At 37.7% G+C, this 27,900-nt stretch overlaps 1 protein-coding gene across 4 annotated transcripts in view; it reads right to left on the bottom strand.

The window, feature by feature from the left end:
* LOC128220595 (sodium/hydrogen exchanger 1-like) overlaps nucleotides 1-27,900 on the bottom strand; it is a 51,012-nt gene that overhangs the window by 6,446 nt on the left and 16,666 nt on the right. For 3 of the 4 annotated variants that reach the window (XM_052929044.1, XM_052929046.1, XM_052929045.1), the window contains exons 5-21: nucleotides 21,697-21,738; nucleotides 20,335-20,403; nucleotides 19,870-19,951; nucleotides 17,982-18,009; nucleotides 17,630-17,739; nucleotides 17,236-17,382; nucleotides 16,221-16,414; nucleotides 15,737-15,832; nucleotides 15,087-15,208; nucleotides 13,218-13,300; nucleotides 12,774-12,902; nucleotides 12,307-12,399; nucleotides 11,840-11,905; nucleotides 10,130-10,239; nucleotides 6,010-6,072; nucleotides 4,086-4,159; nucleotides 3,778-3,899 (exon numbers count right to left, since the gene is read on the bottom strand). In XM_052929044.1, coding sequence (XP_052785004.1) covers nucleotides 3,778-3,899; nucleotides 4,086-4,159; nucleotides 6,010-6,072; nucleotides 10,130-10,239; nucleotides 11,840-11,905; nucleotides 12,307-12,399; nucleotides 12,774-12,902; nucleotides 13,218-13,300; nucleotides 15,087-15,208; nucleotides 15,737-15,832; nucleotides 16,221-16,414; nucleotides 17,236-17,382; nucleotides 17,630-17,739; nucleotides 17,982-18,009; nucleotides 19,870-19,951; nucleotides 20,335-20,403; nucleotides 21,697-21,738 — 1,630 coding nt within the window. Of the gene's footprint in view, nucleotides 1-4; nucleotides 2,975-3,777; nucleotides 3,900-4,085; nucleotides 4,160-6,009; nucleotides 6,073-10,129; nucleotides 10,240-11,839; nucleotides 11,906-12,306; nucleotides 12,400-12,773; nucleotides 12,903-13,217; nucleotides 13,301-15,086; nucleotides 15,209-15,736; nucleotides 15,833-16,220; nucleotides 16,415-17,235; nucleotides 17,383-17,629; nucleotides 17,740-17,981; nucleotides 18,010-19,869; nucleotides 19,952-20,334; nucleotides 20,404-21,696; nucleotides 21,739-27,900 lie in introns of those variants that run through there. The other variant, XM_052929047.1, reaches the window with a different exon arrangement.

The following is a 27,900-nucleotide window of genomic DNA, read 5'->3' as shown; positions in this document are numbered from 1 at the left end:
GTGCTTAGTTTACGTGATAATCCAATAATGCATGTTCAATATGTAACTAAAACAAGTTACTGGCCTATGAACACATATCATTTTGATCTGTAAGTGTGTCCATACCCAACACACTGCCTCATCATGGAAAACGTATGTGCTTAGCCAGTGGATATTTCTATGATGCATGCTTAAGATGGAGACTGGACAAGGTAAAGTCCGAATAAAAGAACTAATTTTAGCTAGAGTTTGACCTTTGATGTGCAGAACTGGGACTTGTGCCCAACATGCAGCCTTATCATGATGAGCATTCATTCCAACTTACTTGAAAATGCTTTAATACATGGTAAGGATTAGGACCAGAGAAGGTACAGCCCTATGAACAGTAAACATTTCAACCTTTGACCTTTAAGTGTGACCTTGACCTTTGAGGTTCAGACCTTGGTCATTATGATGAGCCTTCATGGCAAGTTATTTTGAAAATCCTAAAATGCATGGTCAAGATTCCGTCCAGATGGACAAATGCATGCACAGACAAAGGACTGCCATAGCTATGTTTCTCTCACCGCACATGGGCTTGACAAAGATGAACGTTAATCAAGACAACAAAAACTCAAAAGTCAAAAGTATATCAATTCATTCCAACCCTTTATTTACAATTGCAAAACATACAAGGGTATAAAATATTTATTATCTCACTGGTGATTTCTCATTAACAATGTATTGCCCTAACCTGGAAGTACACTATAACTAGCCTTACAAATTAACTATTATGCAGAATTGGTAAATGTTAGATTTAGGTAATGGTAATACTTTCTTAGTTACATTGCAATGATAAACAAATAACATAAGCTCTACAGAGGTTTTATGATAACCAACACTTCATTCACATTGAATGAGCCATAATGGGGCACTCGCAAGGGCCAGTGTTAAATTCTTATTGAGTATGTGTTGTAACTACTTTTGATACATGTAGTTTGTTATGAAGACTTAAGCTTGTCCAGTTAGCGCAGTGGTTAGCACACTCCCTCCTCACCAAGGTGACCTGGGTTCCATTCCCGGCCTGGGCGCATGTGAGTTTGGTTGGTGGTCACCAAGCCGACCAAGCGGGTACTCCGGTTTCCCCCACACTAAGACCTTAGCTGTTATCTTTACTTTAGTGTCAAAGTTATATATATATTTATAATTGTTATACTTATTTTTGAAATTTGAGTCAATTAGTCAAACAAAAAGGCACAGCAGGACGCAGTAAAGGACAGAATGATGCTGGAAAAGGGCAGCAGGGTTCCCCATCCTGCTATTCAAGTCTAGCTTGAGCACTGCGAACTGCATGAAATCAGAGGCCATGACTACAAACCATCTCTAGACTCTAGTCTAGACTCAAATTCAGAATTTTTTTTTATAAAGTAACAAATAATCATCTTTATTCCATTTCTTTTACAAAATTATATGTTAATATTAAAAAAAGCATTCAAATAATGATATAATAAAGCAAACTTCACCTTGAATGGTTTTCTAGATGGAAAGTTACAATGAAATGAAGATTTGCAGTTTTAAGTCTTGAGTCTGAACTCAGACTTGAGACTGGTTGTAATCATGGTGCCAGGACCCTCTCATCCTTGTATCCAATACACTAACTGCTTGGTCATCACCACCAATAATTAAGAAAAGGGATGGGAAAATGGTTACAGTAAGAAGTTGTCAAAGGCAAATTGATAAATGTAGAAAATTGAAAATAAGCAAATAAATCATAAGAATATTGTTAAGTATAATAAGATTAGGCGGATCATTATTGTAGTTCAATTTGAATAAGCATAATATGTTGCCATGACAACCTTAGGAGCATGCATTATGAGTAAAAGCCAGTACATTTGAAGTGAAAGTGGTTTACCTCGAAGTCAAACTATTTATTATAATAAAAAATGTTTAAAATAGTCAGAATAATTCACTGAATATGTTTAATGTATTATATAATGCCCAATTAGCGTTGAAACTCACAGTCCCTTAATATAGATTGTTGAAGGCGATTGTAATCTATATGAAATGCCTATCAATCCTGTAAGTTCGGACTGTTCTCAATGTTTGCAGGCATTCAAAGCCTGAAGTACAACATTCACTGCAATCCTGCACGTACACTTATAACTTGTATCCATTACTGCGACATGAGCGTTTTCACAGTTGATATCATCAAATCAAAGTAGATTACTCAAAGAAAAGATTTCTCAATCAAGATTGGCATGCATGTTAGTGGATGAATTAATAACTGCATGAAAATAGTCCTTATAAACTGTTCATAAACTTCTTCACTCATGTGAAAATGTTAAATATGTATAGCAAAGATCACTAACAATAATGTTTTAATATTTGGCTATTGATGTTCCATGTTTGTTTAAATAAAGAATAAGGAGACACAATTTGAACACATCATCAACATGTAATATTAATAAAGTTATTAAAGTAATAAAGTTTATTCTTAAATAATAGTTGAAGCTTTTCAAGCAGATTGTATTTATATGTAGTATTGGGTGAAAATTGTACTCTCAGTCTAACATTAGAATTACCATGTTACTAAATTTCCAAATAATTCAATTGAAGCTGTTTGCTTTTGAACTTCATGTATGAAAGTTCCATATTCAATATTGTTTGTACGTTTTTTATCAATGTAAGTTTAATTGATGTTGAAAATCTTATCTTCCAAATATTTGTCAAATCTCTTGACTAGCTTGAAAGGACCAATATTATCTATAAAATATATCATGTATTTACTAAAACATGTTGTGAAATACTCTGCATACATTAATACTATATATACAAGTTCTTAAGTATGCAGTCAGTCTTGACCCTAGGAAATTTAAATATGATAATTAAAACCTTGACCCTTTTTTTAAGGCACCCTCCACTAAAACTCCTCTAATTGGGCCAATGCAGCCATAGCATTCCATAAATGTAGCAAGTGTTAAAGCAACATACAGAAAACTATACTCACATTCTCGTGCTACAGAGGAAAAGGCACAGAAATATAAATGCATATCTGGATACATGTACCACAATACAAGGATAAGGTTTCACAGAGTGGGGCATACTGTAGACTGCACTATAAGATCAATTATATTAAACAAAGCAAAAGCTGAAAGACCAAAATTATATAACAATACAAAAAGTACTAAAAAGCTAAATTGACAAGAAACACTGTAAATAGTAATAGAACAAAAAGAGACAATATTTAATCATGGCAATTATTATCTTTTCATTTGAATGTGTTTCTCTAAAATGAAATAGTTTCCGAGAGGAGCTGTCACAGGAACATGACAATGGCCCCACATTGGCCTTGTCAGAGTGATAACTTACTGTATAACATGCAGGTAATTTAAATTGTTGTAGAATAGAACAAGGAACTAACATTTGGCCCTAAGCTTAGAAAACTTTTTCATTCATTACAGCTAATCATAACACACATTCTGTGATGTTTGATCAAAATCCAATTGAAAGTGATAAAGTTGCAGCTGTACCGGGAATAATTTCTATTTGACTCCATTGATGAGGCATAAATAAAGACATTGACCTGTTTTAATGAGAGCACATATGCTACACTTGACACACTTTCCCATGCTGCTCTACAATTCTGTAAAAATTGATTGAAATCTGATTGAAAGTGGCAGATGAGACACAAATAATTCCTATAAAACCTCAGTGATGCGCCATTTTGTGTCAAGTGTGACCTTGACCATCTTTGGTGAGAGCATGAAAGCTATAGATAATTGATAATACAAGATACATAATAGGCTGAAGCTTTCTTACATTTCTAGATGTGGCTAGGGCGTCTCTCAGCATCTTCTGCACATCATATTCACCGTCTGATCTGGGAGCATTGTCAAGAGAACGCTGGGATATCAGTCGCCGACGACGGTCAACCCGCTCCTCTGTAAGAACAACAACAGTTTCCTTGACAGCAATTAAAGCACAGTATTGATCTGCTTGGGATTTAATTGAATTTGGAAAACTACCTATCCTTGTATCTGGACACAAAATGCAATAATATCTGCACTTACACCTATTTTTTAAATATACATGAATAAACAAATTTTCCATTAATGAATATTATTTACCTTCTTTTTCCAGTTGTTTCTGTTCAAAACCATTGTCCATCCCTCTCAGGCAGGCTGAACTGTCTACAGCACGACTGAAATGGGTTTAAATATCAGAGGTATATACATGATAGGATTGATATATTGTTTTATCATAATAAAAACAATTCCTCTATTTACTTTTATTTGCCCAATTGTTTTCATTGGTCTGTGGAACAACTCTGATATTTGCACCAAACATCATTTAAGATAAATTTGCTAAATGCCTCATTTTCATGATTTAGATTTAAGCTTAAAATTTAGAATTGTTTTCATTACATACAGTCATGTTAACTTGAAAGTATTATGAATCATTACTAATAGATTCTGGGCCCCACTGATCTTTAGGTAATGAATCATTACCATGTACTTACATAGAAGAAGCGACCCTGGGTGGATTCTGGGCCCCACTGATCTTCAGGTAATGAATCATTTCCATGTACTTACATAGAAGAAGCGACCCTAGGTAGATTCTGGGCCCCACTGATCTTTAGGTAATGAATCATTACCATGTACTTACATAGAAGAAGCGACCCTGGGTGGATTCTGGGCCCCACTGATCTTTAGGTAATGAATCATTACCATGTACTTACATAGTAGAAGCTACCCTGGGTAGATTCTGGGCCCCACTGATCTTTAGGTAATGAATCATTACCATGTACTTACATAGAAGAAGCGACCCTGGGTGGATTCTGGGCCCCACTGATCTTCAGGTAATGAATCATTTCCATGTACTTACATAGAAGAAGCTACCCTGGGTAGATTCTGGGCCCCACTGATCTTCAGGTAATGAATCATTACTATGTACTTACATAGAAGAAGCGACCCTGGGTAGATTCTGGGCCCCACTGATCTTTAGGTAATGAATCATTACCATGTACTTACATAGAAGAAGCGACCCTGGGTAGATTCTGGGCCCCACTGATCTTCAGGTAATGAATCATTTCCATGTACTTACATAGAAGAAGCTACCCTAGGCAGATTCTGGGCTCCACAGATCTTTAGGTAATGAATCATTACCATGTACTTACATAGAAGAAGCTACCCTGGGTAGATTCTGGGCTCCACAGATCTTCAGGTAATGAATCATTACCATGTACTTACATAGAAGAAGCGACCCTGGGTAGATTCTGGGCCCCACTGATCTTTAGGTAATGAATCATTACCATGTACTTACATAGAAGAAGCGACCTGGGCAGATTCTGGGATCCACAGATCTTCAGGTAATGAATCATTACCATGTACTTACATAGAAGAAGCGACCCTGGGTAGATTCTGGGCTCCACATATCTTCAGATAATAAATCATTACCATGTACTTACATAGAAGAAGTGACCCTGGGTAGATTCTGGGCCCCACTGATCTTCAGGTAATGAATCATTACCATGTACTTACATAGAAGAAGCGACCCTAGGTAGATTCTGGGCTCCACATATCTTCAGGTAATGAATCATTTCCATGAACTTACATAGAAGAAGCGACCTTGGGTAGATTCTGGGCTCCACAGATCTTCAGGTAATCAATCATTACCATGTACTTACAAAGAAGAAGCGACCCTGGGCAGATTCTGGGCTCCACAGATCTTCAGGTAATGAATCATTTCCATGTACTTACATAGAAGAAGCGACCCTGGGTAGATTCTGGGCTCCACAGATCTTCAGGTAATGAATCATTTCCATGTACTTACATAGAAGAAGCAACCCTTGGTAGATTCTGGGCCCCACTGATCTTCAGGCAATGAATCATTTCCATGTACTTACATAGAAGAAGCAACCCTGGGTAGATTCTGGGCCCCACTGATCTTCAGGTAATAAATCATTACCATGTACTTACATAGAAGAAGCAACCCTAGGTAGATTCTGGGCCCCACTGATCTTCAGGTAATGAATCATTTCCATGAACTTACATAGAAGAAGCAACCCTGGGCAGATTCTGGGCTCCACAGATCCTCAAGTTCTTGTAGTGTTCTCTAAAATGAGACAGTTCTTCATGAAGACCACGCTTTTATTTCTAAGTACCAAATACATAATATTTTGGTGTTTTACAAACAAAATCAGAAACTTCTGTCATTATAAATGACAATTTCATTTTTACTTATACCAATTAATAACACATTTCATTTTTCTTATTGGACTGAGAGCAGCTAGAGAAGGCAAGGCAAGAAAAAAATTGGAAAAAAATATCTTAACATTAATAATATCTCTTTGGAAGAAATGTAAAACTGTATGTATATAAATGTCTGGATCTGCACAATCTAAAAGAGGTCAATCTTTGTATATATGGCAATTATACTTAACCAAAAACAAAAAGCTTGACTAGAAACGGCCTGCAAATCAAACCCGCCGATCGATACCAAACTGACCCATTAGCAACCATTATAGGTGGGGCTTATCAGTTGCCATGGCATCAGACAAACTGCACTTACTGACAATAGTGTAATATGCTGTCTTGTATGTATTTATTCTAGCATACTAGAAGAAATTGCTGGATTGGTAAAAAGTTTGAAATTGACCTGTATTTAATATAAGTTTTAAACATGTGTACTAAAAACCTGTTTAATCGAAATGTACCTGTCACAAGTTTTTGTCCATACACCAAATTCATTGAGAAGGGCCCATAATTCTGTAAAATATTTGCAGTTAAAAAACAAATTAAAATTTGACTTGTATTTTATGGTGCTAAACATCTTTACCATATTTTTTGCAAGTTTTAAAATCAAAAATGGCCATAACTCCAATAAATATAAAATTAGTGGTTTGTACCCAATACCAAATTTGACATGTAAGTAATGGTGTTAAACATGTGTATCAAATATGAGTTCCATTTGTAAACCTTTTCAAGGGTAATAGAACGGACATAGTATTTTTGGCAACTTTTAAGTTGAAAAAGGGCTTACGGCCAAAAGTGGTTTGTAAGGCAAGTCAAACTTTACCTTTATTTTATAGTGGTAAACATATGTAGCAAATAATACATCAATATGTACAGCACACAGACCAGTATATGAGATTAACTATTGTGTATGTATAGCACACAGACCAGCATATGAGATTAACTATTGTGTATGTATAGCACACAGACCAGTACATGAGATTAACTAGTGTGTATGTATAGCACACAGACCAGTATATGAGATTAACTATTGTGTATGTATAGCACACAGACCAGTATATGAGGTTAACTAGTGTGTATGTATAGCACACAGACCAGTATATGAGGTTAACTAGTGTGTATGTACAGCACACAGACCAGCATATGAGATTAACTATTGTGTATGTATAGCACACAGACCAGTACATGAGATTAACTAGTGTGTATGTATAGCACACAAACCAGTATATGAGGTTAACTAGTGTGTATGTATAGCACACAGACCAGTATATGAGATTAACTATTGTGTATGTATAGCACACAAACCAGCATATGAGGTTAACTATTGTGTATGTATAGCACACAGACCAGTACATGAGATTAACTAGTGTGTATGTATAGCACACAAACCAGCATATGAGGTTAACTATTGTGTATGTATAGCACACAGACCAGTATATGAGATTAACTATTGTGTATGTATAGCACACAAACCAGCATATGAGGTTAACTATTGTGTATGTATAGCACACAGACCAGTATATGAGATAAACTAGTGTGTATGTATAGCACACACACCAGTATATGAGATTAACTATTGTGTATGTATAGCACACAAACCAGCATATGAGGTTAACTATTGTGTATGTTTAGCACACAGACCAGTATATGAGATTAACTATTGTGTATGTACAGCACACAGACCATCATATGAGGTTAACTATTGAGTGTGCATAGCACACAGACCAGCATATGAGGTTAACTAGTGTGTATGTATAGCACACAGACCAGCATATGAGGTTAACTATTGAGTGTGCATAGCACACAGACCAGTATATGAGGTTAACTATTGTGTATGTATAGCACACAGACCAGTATGAGGTTAACTAGTGTGTATGTATAGCACACAGACCAGTATATGAGGTTAACTATTGTGTATGTATAGCACACAGACCAGCATATGAGGTTAACTATTGTGTATGTATAGCACACACACCAGCATATGAGGTTAACTAGTGTGTATGTACAGCACACACACCAGCATATGAGGTTAACTATTGTGTATGTATAGCACACAGACCAGCATATGAGGTTAACTATTGTGTATGTATAGCACACAAACCAGTATATGAGGTTAACTAGTGTGTATGTATAGCACACAGACCAGTATATGAGGTTAACTAGTGTGTATGTATAGCACACAGACCAGTATATGAGGTTAACTAGTGTGTATGTATAGCACACAGACCAGTATATGAGGTTAACTAGTGTGTATGTATAGCACACAGACCAGTATATGAGGTTAACTATTGTGTATGTATAGCACACAGACCAGTATATGAGGTTAACTATTGTGTATGTATAGCACACAGACCAGTATATGAGGTTAACTAGTGTGTATGTATAGCACACAGACCAGTATATGAGGTTAACTAGTGTGTATGTATAGCACACAAACCAGCATATGAGGTTAACTATTGTGTATGTATAGCACACAGACCAGCATATGAGGTTAACTAGTGTGTATGTATAGCACACAAACCAGTATATGAGGTTAACTATTGAGTGTGCATAGCACACAGACCAGCATATTAGGTTAACTATTGAGTGTGCATAGCACACAGACCAGCATATGAGGTTTACTATTGTGTATGTACAGCACACAGACCAGCATATTAGGTTAACTATTGAGTGTGCATAGCACACAGACCAGCATATGAGGTTTACTATTGTGTATGTACAGCACACAGACCAGCATATGAGGTTAACTATTGAGTGTGCATAGCACACAGACCAGCATATGAGGTTAACTAGTGTGTATGTATAGCACACAGACCAGCATATGAGGTTAACTATTGAGTGTGCATAGCACACAGACCAGTATATGAGGTTAACTATTGTGTATGTATAGCACACAGACCAGTATGAGGTTAACTAGTGTGTATGTATAGCACACAGACCAGTATATGAGGTTAACTAGTGTGTATGTATAGCACACATACCAGTATATGAGGTTAACTAGTGTGTATGTATAGCACACAGACCAGTATATGAGGTTTACTATATGAGGTTAACTAGTGTGTATGTATAGCACACAGACCAGTATATGAGGTTAACTATTGTGTATGTATAGCACACAAACCAGCATATGAGGTTAACTATTGTGTATGTATAGCACACAGACCAGTATATGAGGTTAACTATTGTGTATGTATAGCACACAAACCAGCATATGAGGTTAACTATTGTGTATGTATAGCACACAGACCAGTATATGAGGTTAACTATTGTGTATGTATAGCACACAAACCAGCATATGAGGTTAACTATTGTGTATGTATAGCACACAGACCAGCATATGAGGTTTACTAGTGTGTATGTATAGCACACAAACCAGTATATGAGGTTAACTATTGAGTGTGCATAGCACACAGACCAGCATATTAGGTTAACTATTGAGTGTGCATAGCACACAGACCAGCATATGAGGTTTACTATTGTGTATGTACAGCACACAGACCAGCATATTAGGTTAACTATTGAGTGTGCATAGCACACAGACCAACATATGAGGTTTACTATTGTGTATGTACAGCACACAGACAAGCATATGAGGTTTACTATTGTGTATGTATAGCACACAGACCAGTATATGAGGCTAACTATTGTGTATGTATAGCACACAGACCAGTATTTGAAGTTTACCATAATGTATAACACAGATACCAATATATGAGGTTTACTATTGTGTATGTATAGAGCAAAGACCAGTATTTGAAGTTTACTATGTTAAATGTTTAACACAGAAACCAGTATGAGGTTTACTATTGTGTATGTATAACACAGACCAGTATATGAGGTTTACTATTGTGTTTGTATAACACATAGACCAATATATGAGGTTTTCTTTTATGTATGTATCACACAGGGTGACCTACTTCATCATGAGTTTCTCATAGTATTTGTTGAGTTCTTCCACATCACACTCGTTCGCATCACGTAGCAGCAACGGGCGGAAAAATTTGTTGTCCAGGTTGTCAAATTTCTCCTGAAATCAAACCATAATTTTCCTTGACAAGTAAAAAATTAAAACAGTTGACATCTTTCTTTTAAATATACATATAAACTTAACAAGGCAACATGTGTTCCAAGTTTCATTTTAATATACTGATAGTATTTTAGTTATGACTATGGTTTAAAAATGCACAAACATCAATGTTGATGCAAAAAAAACAATAGCACCAAAGCATGGTGATACCTCAACCTTTTTTCATTAGAAACTCACTAGATCAAAATGACTTGTTAACACTCATACAGACTTACTGCTAATGAAAACAAAGTTTTTGTTTTTAATTCAAGAACTAGAAATGTGTCCACATGACATGGCTACTCACTTAACCCTTTGCATGCTGGGTAAATTGTCGTCTGCTCAAAAATGTTGTCTCGTTTATTCCAAATTTCTTTCAATTTACTTAAAACTTTGGGGATATATTGACTGAGTGTCAAACAGCTTGGAACCTGACCAGGCGCCGAGTTACTCAGCGTCTGGTCTGGTTCCAAGCTGTTTGCAAAGCCTTTAAAATCGCCATCAGCAGCTTAAGGGTTAATTATCTATCCGATGAATGTTAGAACCAGAGTCGGTGCATTGGAAATTGTGAATGAGGATTTGGCACAAAAATATTTTCATTATAGCTAATAGAGAATAAACAAAGGTCATAGTTGTGGTTTAGCTGTACACAGCACATGATGCTTGATCATTTGTAAAATTCTCTAAATGGTGCAAGAGGAGTAAAACAGACAGATGTTTTCACCAAACTCAATAATTTTTACAATATAACGAAGGGCTTGCCTTAAAAAAAGTCATGAGTTAATACCCGTTAAAAACCTCCTGAGGAAGTGTTTGCCTGACTTTCATGTATGTATACTTGCCTGACTTTTCAGTACACGTAGGTTTTAACATAAGACATGCTTTGAGGTACATGTGCCTGTCTTTTCAGTACATATAAGTTATAACCTATCACATAACTTGAGGAGGTGATTACCTGACTTTCCCATACACATAAGATATATACAATCACATACCTTGAGGTAGTGGCATGCATGACTTTCCCATTCATATAAGTAATAACCCATCACATACATTGAAATAATACTTGCCTGACTGTTCCATATATTTAAGTTTATGCCCATGTAAATCAATTATTACACATCAAATGCTGAGGTTAGCCTGACTTTTTCCATATGTTGGCCATTCCAATTATATACTCTTGAGGTAGTGCTTGCCTTGCTTTCCCATAAGTTATAACCATTCACATACTCTGAGGTAGTGCTTGCCTGGCTTTCCCATACATAAGTAATTACCCTTCACATACCCTGAGGTAGTGCTTGCCTTGCTTTCCCATACATAAGTTATTACCCTTTCACATACCCTGAGGTAGTGCTTGCCTTGCTTTCCCATACATAAGTTATAACCATTCACATACCCTGAGGTAGTGCTTGCCTTGCTTTCCCATACATAAGTAATTACCCTTCACATACCCTGAGGTAGTGTTTGCCTTGCTTTCCCATACATAAGTTATTACCCTTCACATACTCTGAGGAAGTGTTTGCCTTGCTTTCCCATACATAAGTTATTACCCTTCACATACTCTGAGGTAGTGTTTGCCAGATGTTCCAACTACCTCCTCTATACCAGCCATTAGATGGTCCGTGATCTGAAACGATCAATGTTCATAAAAACTCAAAATTCAATAGCAATAAATAAAAATTTGCTCTTTTCATCATTGAAAATGTAATAAATCTTTAAGTATAACTTTTTGGTGGTTATATTTTAATGCACTATTTTAAGAATTTATAGTAAAGTTCTGTTTTTAAAACTATACAAGGTTACGATTAATTTTTAGAAAAAATATGTATGTGGTTTTTCGCTTTGAACAACATAGATAACTAAATTTCAGTTCAATCCAAGCAAACTTATCTCTCCATCCACACTTGTAAATGTAACATAGCAAACCCAAGCAATCTGCCCTCTACGACCATTAAATGTAATATACTAACACTGTTGTATGTTACATACCCTGCCCAACATTCACAATGCTATATATTATATACTTACATGTTGGTTGAGTTCCTGATACATGATCATATCCTTAGTGCTGTCATTGAGTGAGATCCGCATCTTCTTCACCAGCCACTTGATTGTCCCACCCTACAACACATTACACGTATAACTACAACATGCCTACGTTATTGAAATAATCATTGGAACCTTAAAGTCAAGCAAGTACTTTGTGCGAGTTAGACTTAACATTGTCCTCAAGCCAGAGCCTGCCTGTCCTCTAAACATCTCAACCATCTGACCTCCAATCCTGACAGGTCAAATAACTGCATCAAACCATCTAGATGCGCACATATGTAGCTAGATGTTGTGTACTTTCAGACGGCCATTATCAAGCATCAACCATCACAAGTATCAAATAATAAATAAATTCTAACCTAAAGCAATTGATTTTACAAATTCTGATTCTCATTTCAAAGAAAAAGAAAGCAACAAACATGCAGTTAACATTGAATTTATAATACCTGTATGAACACTGTAAAGAAAATGATGACAAGGGTTGTTGTGATGAACATGTTTTTCATCGGGAATTCTTTCTCACTCAGCAGTGCCACCAGGGAGAAACAAACAGCACCACGTAGGCCTCCATAACTCTGTAAGTAAAGACATACCCAATAATAACTAGTTGAGGGCGAGATAATTTTGTTGCTTCCACTCCAATTACTACAAATTACTTCCAATGTAACACATACGCATAGCCAGAAAAAAATCATAACAAAATTGTTGTTTTTTTTGTAGCTGTATTGCTGTTTTTTATTTAAGTTCATGCAAAACTCTTCATATTTGCATGGAGCTCTTAACATCTAATCATTGGTCATGGAAACATGTAAACTTCTACCAGGAACAATCTTCCATGTGTAAAATGACTTGATATCCTGGTCCGGGGACAGAGTAAAATCTGCACTTACAATCATGAACATCTCATCCAGCTTGATCTTCCTGACCCTGTGTCTGTCACACCTGTTGATGGACCACGAGATGCCAAATGTTACTGAAAATCAATGTAAATGTTATGTTAACTTCACTGAAAAAAAAATCAAGTTCAGGTGCACATAATGTTTTTGTTCAAAGTTTAACACCTAAATGCGCATTGAAATATAAAGTTATTCAGAGTGTTTTCTTAAATTGAAGTCGAGATGTCCTTTGGAACCAAGCTAAACTTTGAGTACCGTATATACACCAAAAACTAAATGCCAACATGACCACAATGAAGTAAGCTTACTTTGTGCAATTTGTGCTTTGTGTCTGTCCAACTACAATGCATTGTATGTTTATCATATTGTAAAACCAATGTTTCTCTTAATTACTTCTTCATTATTTGAATATTCAAAGATAAAGAAGTTTTTATATATAATTTTTTGGTGCGTCTTTTTGAAGCAAAATGAAAATTGTGACAAAAAAAAAAGATTTTTTTTAATAGTACATTTTTCCTCTTTCCAATAACATTGTATTTTAACGAAAAACCATGTAAAGAAATATAGGACAAATTAGGTAAATGTAAGACCTAAATGTATATCACAAGGTGAAAACGACAGTTAAATATAGTTTTTTAGAAAACCATGCTTAACCCTTTAGCGCATGTATACGAGATAGGCCGACATAGCTCATTAGCAGATGTATACGCATCTGGCCGACCGTATCCATTACTGGATGTAAACGCATCACCCACATATTTCAATAGGGTCATTTTGATATTTCAATTGTGCATCTTTCTTTTTGTAAACAATATCCCGGATGATTATAAAAGTAAAGTTTAACCTTTTGTGTATTGATTTTCCCTTGAAAATATCGTCTGCTAAAATTAGAAGGTGTTTATACTCCCAATTGCAGGTGTGATATCCCATTGTGACGTAATAAGACCACGAGCAGAGTACTGTATGGAAAATCCCCCAAATTCATTGATGCGTAAATCATTAAATATATTACGTCAGTTTAGTTTACCATTAAAATAGAGATTGTATTTATTTAAAGGGAATATTTTGTTTACAAACAATAGAAACAATTAGTAGCTGAGAAAATGATGAGTAAATTTTCTGTGAAGCTGATAGATGTCCAGCATGATTCTGGCCGTAAAATAGGTCAGGTAAACACATTTGTGCAAGCGTTTGATGATCTATATCGTTTTATTCATATCGGAAAAAACATATTCTGTATATTATACACAAGAACATCAATGTCAGCTTTTTAATCCAGATGGGTCTTTTTTATAATAGGGGTAATCAAATTTAGAGCATTTTATTACCCTTTGATTTAATGCAATTATGACATTTCAAAGAAATGTTACAATTCCATCTCGGAAATGCATTCACAGATTAAATAAAATAATTTAGTATTTCATCATTGACACCATTTATTAGATAATTTAATTATCATTACAAAATGTATTCACATAAAAAAGATTTGGCCACAATTATTTGGAGTAATATTGATTTTAAGGTCATACTGCTGTATTCATTTGCTCATTTTCAAATCTCCTAAAAGTACCTATTCAGATAAGGACTGCCTATCAGTAAGTTGGCTATTGACTGGGAGGTGTAATCTGGCCACTTGTCTATGTGCTAAAGGGTTAACAGTATGTGATTGTAACATCATTTTGGAAATTGTGTCCCAGCCTGTGCAGGCTGACCTTTCAATTGGGATGTGAAATCTGGCTAAAACTTCAAAACAATAAAAATATCAAATTGATATTTACATTGTTTGGAATAGTGAAAAATATTTTTTATTTCATTGATAAATCACTACTAGAAAACATATAATAAATGGGTATATCAACTCACTTATAAATCTATACACGACACACAGCAATAAGGTCCAGAGCACAAAGCCTGTATTCCAAACATGGTGTGTAGTTACTGTCTTCAATCCCAGAAACAGGAAAATGATTATCTCACTGGTGTTACTGAAAACATTGAACAATGTAAACACAACCAAACATGATAGATCGTAATATTCTGTTACCCGATTAAGTGTCTTGGTGAATACTCATTTGTCAACTTGCTGAAAGTGCCAATATATAAGTTAAACCATTACAAGGGACTATATTACAGTTTTAATTTTGGCAACCATTTTTAAAGCCTGATAAAGTTGAGTAATGTTTTTAATTTACTTATACACATCACAAGCTGCAACTGCCAGATACTCATTTGAACAAATTGTAGAAAAGCTTCAACTCATTTAATTCTCAATAGCGGCTTTCAACTTTTAAGCCAGATGTAGCAAATGTTTGTTTTTTGGAAACAGGGATTTTTCTTTAAGTCTCACTGAGGATGTGACAGGATGTACCTTTATAGGTGTAGGCAGACAGGCCTCAGCAAGGAGTGACTTATGTGACCAGATTCATCATTCTAGAGTCACGCTAACATGGGTTTTAGCGAGCACCAAAGCTAACATAGAGAAACTGGTGTTTCAAATCAACAAGTAAAACTACCTGATGACCTTGGCGAAGAACTTGACAGCCAGTTTTGACTTGTTGGTGATGTTTTTGAAGGCATACTGCACCTGTGTTAGCCCACATCCTATAATACTGTAGGGCAGAGGGAATAATATATTTGAATGTTTCATGTCTTTCACATTCATTAATTTAATACAAATAACAAAATAACATCTAGCCAAACCAAAGTGGTCTAGAAAACATGTATTCAACAAGAGAGCCCCAACACATCTTACAATGAACACCATTGTATGCACTAGGTTCTTGCTGGGTATTGAACACATGCATGATATTGTAAGCTTTCATGTATCACCTCACTTATAGCAATATAAAATGATATGAACACAATCATCAATTTTAACTTTCATTTAGTACTTTAATACAAAGTATCATATGCTGCTTAGTTTTCCCATTTGCAATCATTCCCTGACATAAAAAGTAAGGTAGTTATTTCTGCATATAGATAAAGCCAATACTTTACCTTACAATACCAGAGAAATGGAACATTTCCGCAAGAATGTATGACTCATAGGCAAAGGCAAATATGATGATTGGTTCGGCCACCTTGACCAAGTTAGTATACTTTGTGATGAAAGCCGATAATATCCCGAGTATAATGCCAATAGCCAGGCCTCCAAACACAACAACAAAGAACTTCACTATGCCCAGTACTATCTGAGGAAAGAAGAAATCAACATATAACTAACTTGTTTGATAATGAGGAAAAATTGATGCAAATCGCACATAATAAATCTGAATCTCACAAGAAGATATGGTAAGTTTTAAACCTCAATTTTTAAATATAAATCACAGTAAATCTGGCACCCTAACATCACTTTTGTTTAGTCTTGGATCACAAAATGTCCAAATCATAGAATGGGACATTATAGTTTTACCTTAGAATATCAAATTTGATGATGAATTGACATTGGCTTAGAAAGTTATTGATCAAACAAGATTAATTTTATGAATATTAATAATAAAAGGGCAATAACTCTCGAGTCACTTAAGTGATATGACAAGCTATCCGAGTTTTACTAAAGTTAGACAATTTCTTTTAAAGTCATTGTTAGGACAACATACTTGATGCTGCTTAACCATAGGCAAGACAGCCACATGTATAAGTAAAATACTTCCCGTTCTATCAATGGGCGTATAAAACAATGATAACTATTTTTACTTTTAAAGGAACATGCAGATTAATTCCAAATGATACCAAATAAACTTAAGTTATCATAAATAAATCAGTGATAATAATTATGACAAGAGACTACTTATTTTATGCTTCCTTTTAATCATTTTCCATTTGAATGAAATATACATGTAATATGTAAATATCCAACTACATGTAAAGCACAAATCATTCGCCATACTAAATTGCAATGTAGTATACATACTAGAATACTCACAAGACAACACAAAGATTGTACATGTTTAACGTAAGTTTTGCCCCGTTTGTACGAAGGTAATGGGATCATTGGACATCATTTCACTACCTGGTCTGCTTCTATGGTATCCATCCGGTTGTAGGTCTGCATCACATTATAGAGCACCACTGTGACACCATCATTCAGTAGCGACTCCCCAAACACCATGAAGTACAGCATCTGGTTAACCCCTACTTCTTGGAATATTGCTAGCACCTTTATTATAAAAGGAATCTTTAAATATACTTTATTTGGACTTACTTTTGACTTTTTGAAATGTGTGTTCGAACAATAAATTCCATGGCAAATAAAAAGTGGACTTAAAATATATGAAAAAAAAACATTGATAAGTTATGAAGGAAATTATTGCAGTCAATAATTTTACAGTTATTAAAAATACACTACCGGACTAAATGCAATATGCAATTTAAGATGACAACAAAAACTTTTCAGTTTCACTCACAGCAACAGGGTCGACGGCCACAATGAGTGCAGTGAACACAAGGATCTGAACGAGGTTAGCCTCGGGGTCCGACATGGCCCCTGCCAGGGATAGTCCATACAGCGAAAGGCCTGTTAAAAAGGGAAGGCGCCAATAAACATGCAAGTCAATTAAGTCACACTTAGTGAAGTTTGGAAATAATTTAATTAAACATACAGTTTTTCCATTTCCATCAGAGCAGTAATTCCTGAAAAACTTGTGGCAAATAATCGGCAAGAGAGATCTAGTTATCTCCAGGTAATTTGATACCATTATTCACACGAACTAGGTGTATTGTAAGCCTAACTACAAAAGCTGTCATAAATATACTTACCTATGGCAAAGCAAGCGATAATCGTCCCCTATAACAAAACAAAGCATGCAAGGTCACTACATGCTCTATATCACAGCAACCTCATTAATATGCGTCATGTAACTAATGTGTTAATAAACAAATGCCAAACTATACATGCAAATAAAATAAAATGAAGTTGATGTTCAAAAGTTTATCAATGGTTTTCTTTTAAAATATGAACAGGTTTCCTTAACCTTCTATTACATGTACCTTAACATTGTTATGATCGTGAAGACTTTAAATGATATAAATGAACATTAGATTTTTATTTACTATACCTCTTGCAGTTCTTTAAGATCAGTTTTAAGGAAGATATCAGTTCAAAATTAAGTTTCTATTCATTTTAATACACGAGAACAGGAAAGTTAAGTATGACACTGTTTTCTAGACCAGGAAAGGTCAAACAGCATATCAGCCCAGAATTCAGCTATGATTTGGTTCAACTAGGAAGCCTAACACCTGGCCCCAATGTCTTAAAACTTCTTAAGTCTGTTATAGCAGGATTTAGCTAATCTCACTATTTTTGTTTCTCTTTAATTTTATTTTCTCTTTTTTTTAAAGAGATTTTAGACTTTAAATAGGAAGTACGTTAATGATAATCACAATAAACAATCTTTAACCATTTTTCATTTATCAAAATAAAATTTAAGTATGTATTTTGGTTAAGAGAAATAAGCTACTTAAGCCTGTTCAGCTTAAAAGTTTCAAGAAATTGGTGCCTCGGGTGAGTTGTTAGGCGGTTCACTATCTAGCACTATCAACTAACTCCTATGCAGTGTCCTACCTAGACAAACTACAGTGAGCCCAGGTGTGCAAATGAATTTCAGCTTCCGTGAAATGGCAAGTGTATTAAACACAACAAATGGAATAGAAATCAAAGGCTTTCTGTATAACTTTTAACATGACCAAGTTTCAGCATCCAGAATGCTTGAAAATTGTTCATTTGCAACAGTATACTTAAGAATTCCTACGACAGGGACATCTGCTCTAACCCCATGTAGACTTGTATTCCTACGACAGGGACATCTGCTCTAACCCCATGTAGACTTGTATTCCTATGACAGGGACATCTGCTCTAACCCCATGTAGACTTGTATTCCTACGACAGGGACATCTGCTCTAACCCCATGTAGACTTCGAACTAAACTAAGGAAATACCCCGCGCAAGACCACACTCTCACGCAACATCGCGCCAACGAGAGTGATTAATATAAGTTGCAATAGCTTGTTTCACAATCGTTGTAAAATTAAATAAGTTTAAACTAAAGACCCCTCGCTTATCCCCTGCTGAATTAAGAACAATATTAACTAGCCTTACAAAATGAAGTCAATGCTTTGAAGAGTTTTCAAGTTATGCACCAGACAAAAAAATAAGTATGAAAATTAACAAAGGGCAATAACTAAAAATAAACCAGCCAGATTAGTGGTTCCTGGGCACTGCACTTCTCAATAATGAGATCTATATGTATATGAAGTTTGAAGTCAATACCTTAAAACCTTTTAAGATATGCTCCCAACAAGATTGCCAACACACACTCACGCACGCCTGCTTAACTGGCCCCTTACCATAATTTCTTGAACAATCTTTTAACAGGTGATCATGATGTACTATTTTTGCCTTGCTAAATTCAAATTTAGATCTAGCGATTTGGCTGAATGAAATAAGGGTCTGAAGCATGTTACACTGAAGATATTTTGAGAATTTGGGGAAAGCGACTCAGTTCTTTGTTAGAAGTACAACACGACTATTTTGTCCAGATGTCAGTGAATAGAGCAGTATATTTCTAAGCTTGAGTATAAAACTTTTGTACACTGACACTTTAGTTTTTGTCAAATGTCACTACCAAACCCTGGGAAAGATACTTACAACAACAGAAAACATGATAATACTGCCGAGATTGTCGGAGAAGGCTCTGTCATGGAGGCTGAAAGCTGCCTCAAGGATGATCCTAAAATCAAAGCAGAATTGAGCTCATTATGCTAGCTCCACCATCACCACCACCATCATCACCACCAACAACAAAACCAACACTACCATCATCATCATCATCATCATCATCACCACCACCACCATCCTCATCATCATAACCATCGCCACAACCATCACCATGATCATATTCATCATCTTAAAATTTATCACCATTATCACCACCACCACCACCAACACCACCACCACCACCACCACCACCACCATGATCTTGATCATCGTCATGAGAAGCAGCACTTATAATCATCATCATAAAATCATCATCATCATCATCATCATCATCATCATCATCATCATCATCATCATCATCATCACCATAACCACCACATCTGTCATCATACTTACGGTGGTAGAAGGTAGATAAAGAAAGTATCCGGAGTAAAGAAGTCAACATTTTCTGCAGCACCGGTTACACTGAAATAGCAGACAGGAAACACATTCACTGGTACCCCAGATATATACCAGCATTCACTGGCAGCCCAGATATATACCAGTGTTCACTGGCAGCCCAGATGTATACCAGCATTCACTGGCAGCCCAGATGTATACCAGCATTCACTGGCAATCTTGATGTATACCAGCATTCACTGGCACCCCAGATGTATACCAGCATTCACTGCTAGCCAAGATATATACCAGCATTCACTGCTAGCCCAGATATATACCAGCATTCACTGGCAGCCCAGATATATACCAGCATTCACTGCTAGCCCAGATGTATACCAGCATTCATTGCTAGCCCAGATATATACCAGCATTTACTGGCAGCCCAGATATATACCAGCATTCACTGCTAGCCCAGATATATACCAGCATTCACTGGCAGCCCAGATATATACCAGCATTCACTGCTAGCCCAGATGTATACCAGCATTCAATTGCAGCCCAGATGTATACCAGCATTCACTGGCAGCCCAGATGTATACCAGCATTCTGGCAATCCAGATGTATACCAGCATTCACTGGCAGCCCAGATGTATACCAGCATTCACTGCTAGCCCAGATATATACCAACATTCACTGCTAGCCCAGACATATACCAGCATTCACTGCTAGCCCAGATATATACCAGCATTCACTGCTAGCCCAGATATATACCAGCATTCATTGCTAGCCCAGATATATACCAGCATTCACTGCTAGCCCAGATATATACCAGCATTCACTGGCAGCCCAGATATATACCAGCATTCACTGCTAGCCCAGATATATACCAGCATTCATTGCTAGCCCAGATATATACCAGCATTCACTGCTAGCCCAGATATATACCAGCATTCACTGCTAGCCCAGATATATACCAGCATTCATTGCTAGCCCAGATATATACCAGCATTCACTGCTAGCCCAGATATATACCAGCATTCACTGACTCTTATTCATTATCTACGCTATATCTGAGACATGAAGCTGACACTTTTTTAAAGAGTTCAAATCAGCATTATAGGTTTAATATAATCAGAAAATAAATAATTCAGTAAATGTTGTTGTTTTTTAAAAATGAACAAGAGATGTTTGTAAAACATGCATGCCCCGTTTAATGGCAGCCAATTAGTGGTTTTGCATTAAATGATTGGGGGGAGTTATTTGTGTTACTTTTTAAATATACTCCTGATTAAAAAAAATAAGTGTAACAATGACATGTTAATCAATCAACGGTCCAATTATGGGTCTAAATATAACTGATTGTATAAGATGTATACTTACTACAAGATAGCTCCAAACAGGATGCCCAATAAAATGAGAACACTGAAAGGAAATATACACAAGTTATAACTTTACCCCTTCATTGTAGTATTTGTTTGACCAACTGCAAATGAAGGTTTTATAGTTGGATATAAACATACAGGTCATTTACATTCAAAATCATGTATATTGCAACTCATTGTTATATATATTGTATACCTACAGATAAACTTGAGTCAAGAGTCCTTACACTGGCAAACACTGTACAACACTTGAGACAAGAGTCCGTACACTGGCAAACACTTTACAACACTTGAGTCAAGAGTCCTTACACTGTCAAACACTGTACAACACTTGAGTCAAGAGTCCTTACACTGGCAAACACTGTACAACACTTGAGTCAAGAGTCCTTACACTGGCAAACACTGTACAACACTTGAGTCAAGAGTCCTTACACTGTCAAACACTGTACAACACTTGAGTCAAGAGTCCCTACACTGGCAAACACTGTACAACACTTGAGACAAGAGTCCGTACACTGGCAAACACTGTACAACACTTGAGTCAAGAGTCCCTACACTGGCAAACACTGTACAACACTCGAGACAAGAGTCCCTACACTGGCAAACACTGTACAACACTCGAGTCAAGAGTCCTTACACTGGCAAACACTGTACAACACTCGAGTCAAGAGTCCTTACACTGGCAAACACTGTACAACACTCGAGACAAGAGTCCTTACACTGGCAAACACTGTACAACACTAGAGACAAGAGTCCTTACACTGGCAAACACTGTACAACACTTGAGTCAAGAGTCCTTACACTGGCAAACACTGTACAACACTTGAGTCAAGAGTCCGTACACTGGCAAACACTGTACAACACTTGAGACAAGAGTCCGTACACTGGCAAACACTGTACAACACTTGAGACAAGAGTCCTTACACTGGCAAACACTTTACAACACTTGAGTCAAGAGTCCTTACACTGTCAAACACTGTACAACACTTGAGACAAGAGTCCTTACACTGGCAAACACTGTACAACACTTGAGTCAAGAGTCCTTACACTGGCAAACACTGTACAACACTTGAGACAAGAGTCCCTACACTGGCAAACACTGTACGACACTTGAGACAAGAGTCCCTACACTGGCAAACACTGTACAACACTTGAACACTTGAGACAAGAGTCCCTACACTGGCAAACACTGTACAACACTTGAGTCAAGAGTCCCTACACTGGCAAACACTGTACAACACTTGAGACAAGAGTCCCTACACTGGCAAACACTGTACAACACTTGAGTCAAGAGTCCCTACACTGGCAAACACTGTACAACACTTGAGACAAGAGTCCTTACACTGGCAAACACTGTACAACACTTGAGACAAGAGTCCTTACACTGGCAAACACTGTACAACACTTGAGTCAAGAGTCCGTACACTGGCAAACACTGTACAACACTTGAGTCAAGAGTCCGTACACTGGCAAACACTGTACAACACTTGAGACAAGAGTCCTTACACTGGCAAACACTGTACAACACTTGAGACAAGAGTCCGTACACTGGCAAACACTTTACAACACTTGAGTCAAGAGTCCTTACACTGTCAAACACTGTACAACACTTGAGACAAGAGTCCTTACACTGGCAAACACTGTACAACACTTGAGTCAAGAGTCCTTACACTGGCAAACACTGTACAACACTTGAGACAAGAGTCCCTACACTGGCAAACACTGTACGACACTTGAGACAAGAGTCCCTACACTGGCAAACACTGTACAACACTTGAACACTTGAGACAAGAGTCCCTACACTGGCAAACACTGTACAACACTTGAGTCAAGAGTCCCTACACTGGCAAACACTGTACAACACTTGAGTCAAGAGTCCCTACACTGGCAAACACTGTACAACACTTGAGTCAAGAGTCCCTACACTGGCAAACACTGTACAACACTTGAGACAAGAGTCCTTACACTGGCAAACACTGTACAACACTTGAGACAAGAGTCCTTACACTGGCAAACACTGTACAACACTTGAGTCAAGAGTCCGTACACTGGCAAACACTGTACAACACTTGAGTCAAGAGTCCGTACACTGGCAAACACTGTACAACACTTGAGACAAGAGTCCTTACACTGGCAAACACTGTACAACACTTGAGTCAAGAGTCCTTACACTGGCAAACACTGTACAACACTTGAGACAAGAGTCCGTACACTGGCAAACACTGTACAACACTTGAGTCAAGAGTCCGTACACTGGCAAACACTGTACAACACTTGAGTCAAGAGTCCGTACACTGGCAAACACTGTACAACATCCTTACACTGGCAAACACTGTACAACACTTGAGACAAGAGTCCCTACACTGGCAAACACTGTACAACACTTAAGTCAAGAGTCCCTACACTGGCAAACACTGTACAACACTTAAGTCAAGAGTCCCTACACTGGCAAACACTGTACAACACTTAAGTCAAGAGTCCGTACACTGGCAAACACTGTACAACACTTGAGTCAAGAGTCCTTACACTGGCAAACACTGTACAACACTTGAGTCAAGAGTCCTTACACTGGCAAACACTGTACAACACTTGAGTCAAGAGTCCTTACACTGGCAAACACTGTACAACACTTGAGTCAAGCGTCCTTACACTGGCAAACACTGTACAACACTTGAGTTAAGCGTCCTTACACTGGCAAACACTGTACAACACTTGAGTCAAGAGTCCGTACACTGGCAAACACTGTACAACACTTGAGTCAAGAGTCCGTACACTGGCAAACACTGTACAACACTTGAGTCAAGAGTCCGTACACTGGCAAACACTGTACAACACTTGAGTCAAGAGTCCGTACACTGGCAAACACTGTACAACACTCGAGTCAAGAGTCCGTACACTGGCAAACACTGTACAACACTCGAGTCAAGAGTCCGTGCACTGGCAAACACTGTACAACACTCGAGTCAAGAGTCCGTGCACTGGCAAACACTGTACAACACTTCGAGTCAAGAGTCCTTACACTGTCAAACACTGTACAACACTTGAGACAAGAGTCCCTACACTGGCAAACACTGTACAACACTTGAGTCAAGAGTCCCTACACTGGCAAACACTTTACAACACTTGAGTCAAGAGTCCCTACACTGGCAAACACTGTACAACACTTGAGTCAAGAGTCCCTACACTGTCAAACACTGTACAACACTTGAGTCAAGAGTCCCTACACTGTCAAACACAGTACAACACTTGAGACAAGAGTCCATACACTGGCAAACACTGTACAACACTTGAGTCAAGAGTCCTTACACTGGCAAACACTGTACAACACTTGAGTCAAGAGTCCTTACACTGGCAAACACTTTACAACACTTGAGTCAAGAGTCCTTACACTGGCAAACACTGTACAACACTTGAGACAAGAGTCCTTACACTGGCAAACACTGTACAACACTTGAGTCAAGAGTCCGTACACTGGCAAACACTGTACAACACTTGAGTCAAGAGTCCGTACACTGGCAAACACTGTACAACACTTGAGACAAGAGTCCTTACACTGGCAAACACTGTACAACACTTGAGACAAGAGTCCGTACACTGGCAAACACTTTACAACACTTGAGTCAAGAGTCCTTACACTGTCAAACACTGTACAACACTTGAGACAAGAGTCCTTACACTGGCAAACACTGTACAACACTTGAGTCAAGAGTCCTTACACTGGCAAACACTGTACAACACTTGAGACAAGAGTCCCTACACTGGCAAACACTGTACGACACTTGAGACAAGAGTCCCTACACTGGCAAACACTGTACAACACTTGAACACTTGAGACAAGAGTCCCTACACTGGCAAACACTGTACAACACTTGAGTCAAGAGTCCCTACACTGGCAAACACTGTACAACACTTGAGTCAAGAGTCCCTACACTGGCAAACACTGTACAACACTTGAGTCAAGAGTCCCTACACTGGCAAACACTGTACAACACTTGAGACAAGAGTCCTTACACTGGCAAACACTGTACAACACTTGAGACAAGAGTCCTTACACTGGCAAACACTGTACAACACTTGAGTCAAGAGTCCGTACACTGGCAAACACTGTACAACACTTGAGTCAAGAGTCCGTACACTGGCAAACACTGTACAACACTTGAGACAAGAGTCCTTACACTGGCAAACACTGTACAACACTTGAGTCAAGAGTCCTTACACTGGCAAACACTGTACAACACTTGAGACAAGAGTCCGTACACTGGCAAACACTGTACAACACTTGAGTCAAGAGTCCGTACACTGGCAAACACTGTACAACACTTGAGTCAAGAGTCCGTACACTGGCAAACACTGTACAACATCCTTACACTGGCAAACACTGTACAACACTTGAGACAAGAGTCCCTACACTGGCAAACACTGTACAACACTTAAGTCAAGAGTCCCTACACTGGCAAACACTGTACAACACTTAAGTCAAGAGTCCCTACACTGGCAAACACTGTACAACACTTAAGTCAAGAGTCCGTACACTGGCAAACACTGTACAACACTTGAGTCAAGAGTCCTTACACTGGCAAACACTGTACAACACTTGAGTCAAGAGTCCTTACACTGGCAAACACTGTACAACACTTGAGTCAAGAGTCCTTACACTGGCAAACACTGTACAACACTTGAGTCAAGCGTCCTTACACTGGCAAACACTGTACAACACTTGAGTTAAGCGTCCTTACACTGGCAAACACTGTACAACACTTGAGTCAAGAGTCCGTACACTGGCAAACACTGTACAACACTTGAGTCAAGAGTCCGTACACTGGCAAACACTGTACAACACTTGAGTCAAGAGTCCGTACACTGGCAAACACTGTACAACACTCGAGTCAAGAGTCCGTACACTGGCAAACACTGTACAACACTCGAGTCAAGAGTCCGTGCACTGGCAAACACTGTACAACACTCGAGTCAAGAGTCCGTGCACTGGCAAACACTGTACAACACTTCGAGTCAAGAGTCCTTACACTGTCAAACACTGTACAACACTTGAGACAAGAGTCCCTACACTGGCAAACACTGTACAACACTTGAGTCAAGAGTCCCTACACTGGCAAACACTGTACAACACTTGAGTCAAGAGTCCCTACACTGGCAAACACTGTACAACACTTGAGTCAAGAGTCCCTACACTGTCAAACACTGTACAACACTTGAGTCAAGAGTCCCTACACTGTCAAACACAGTACAACACTTGAGACAAGAGTCCATACACTGGCAAACACTGTACAACACTTGAGTCAAGAGTCCTTACACTGGCAAACACTGTACAACACTTGAGTCAAGAGTCCTTACACTGGCAAACACTTTACAACACTTGAGTCAAGAGTCCTTACACTGGCAAACACTGTACAACACTTGAGTCAAGAGTCCTTACACTGGCAAACACTGTACAACACTTGAGTCAAGAGTCCTTACACTGGCAAACACTTTACAACACTTGAGTCAAGAGTCCTTACACTGGCAAACACTTTACAACACTTGAGTCAAGAGTCCTTACACTGGCAAACACTTTACAACACTTGAGTCAAGAGTCCTTACACTGTCAAACACTTTACAACACTTGAGTCAAGAGTCCTTACACTGTCAAACACTTTACAACACTTGAGTCAAGAGTCCTTACACTGTCAAACACTTTACAACACTTGAGTCAAGAGTCCTTACACTGTCAAACACTGTACAACACTTGAGTCAAGAGTCCTTACACTGTCAAACACTGTACAACACTTGAGTCAAGAGTCCTTACACTGTCAAACACTGTACAACACTTGAGTCAAGCGTCCTTGCACTGTCAAACACTGTACAACACTTAAGTCAAGAGTCCTTGCACTGGCAAACACAGTACAACACTTGAGTCAAGAGTCCTTACACTGGCAAACACAGTACAACACTTGAGTCAAGAGTCCGTACACTGGCAAACACTGTACAACACTTGAGTCAAGAGTCCTTGCACTGGCAAACACTGTACAACACTTGAGTCAAGAGTCCTTGCACTGGCAAACACAGTACAACACTTGAGTCAAGAGTCCTTGCACTGGCAAACACAGTACAACACTTGAGTCAAGAGTCCTTGCACTGGCAAACACAGTACAACACTTGAGTCAAGAGTCCTTACACTGGCAAACACTGTACAACACTTGAGTCA

The sequence above is a fragment of the Mya arenaria genome, chromosome 15 (assembly GCF_026914265.1).
Source record: "Mya arenaria isolate MELC-2E11 chromosome 15, ASM2691426v1".
Lineage (NCBI taxonomy): Eukaryota > Metazoa > Mollusca > Bivalvia > Myida > Myidae > Mya > Mya arenaria.
Note: the sequence above shows the minus strand (reverse complement) of the source record. Positions and strands in the feature narration are given on the sequence as shown.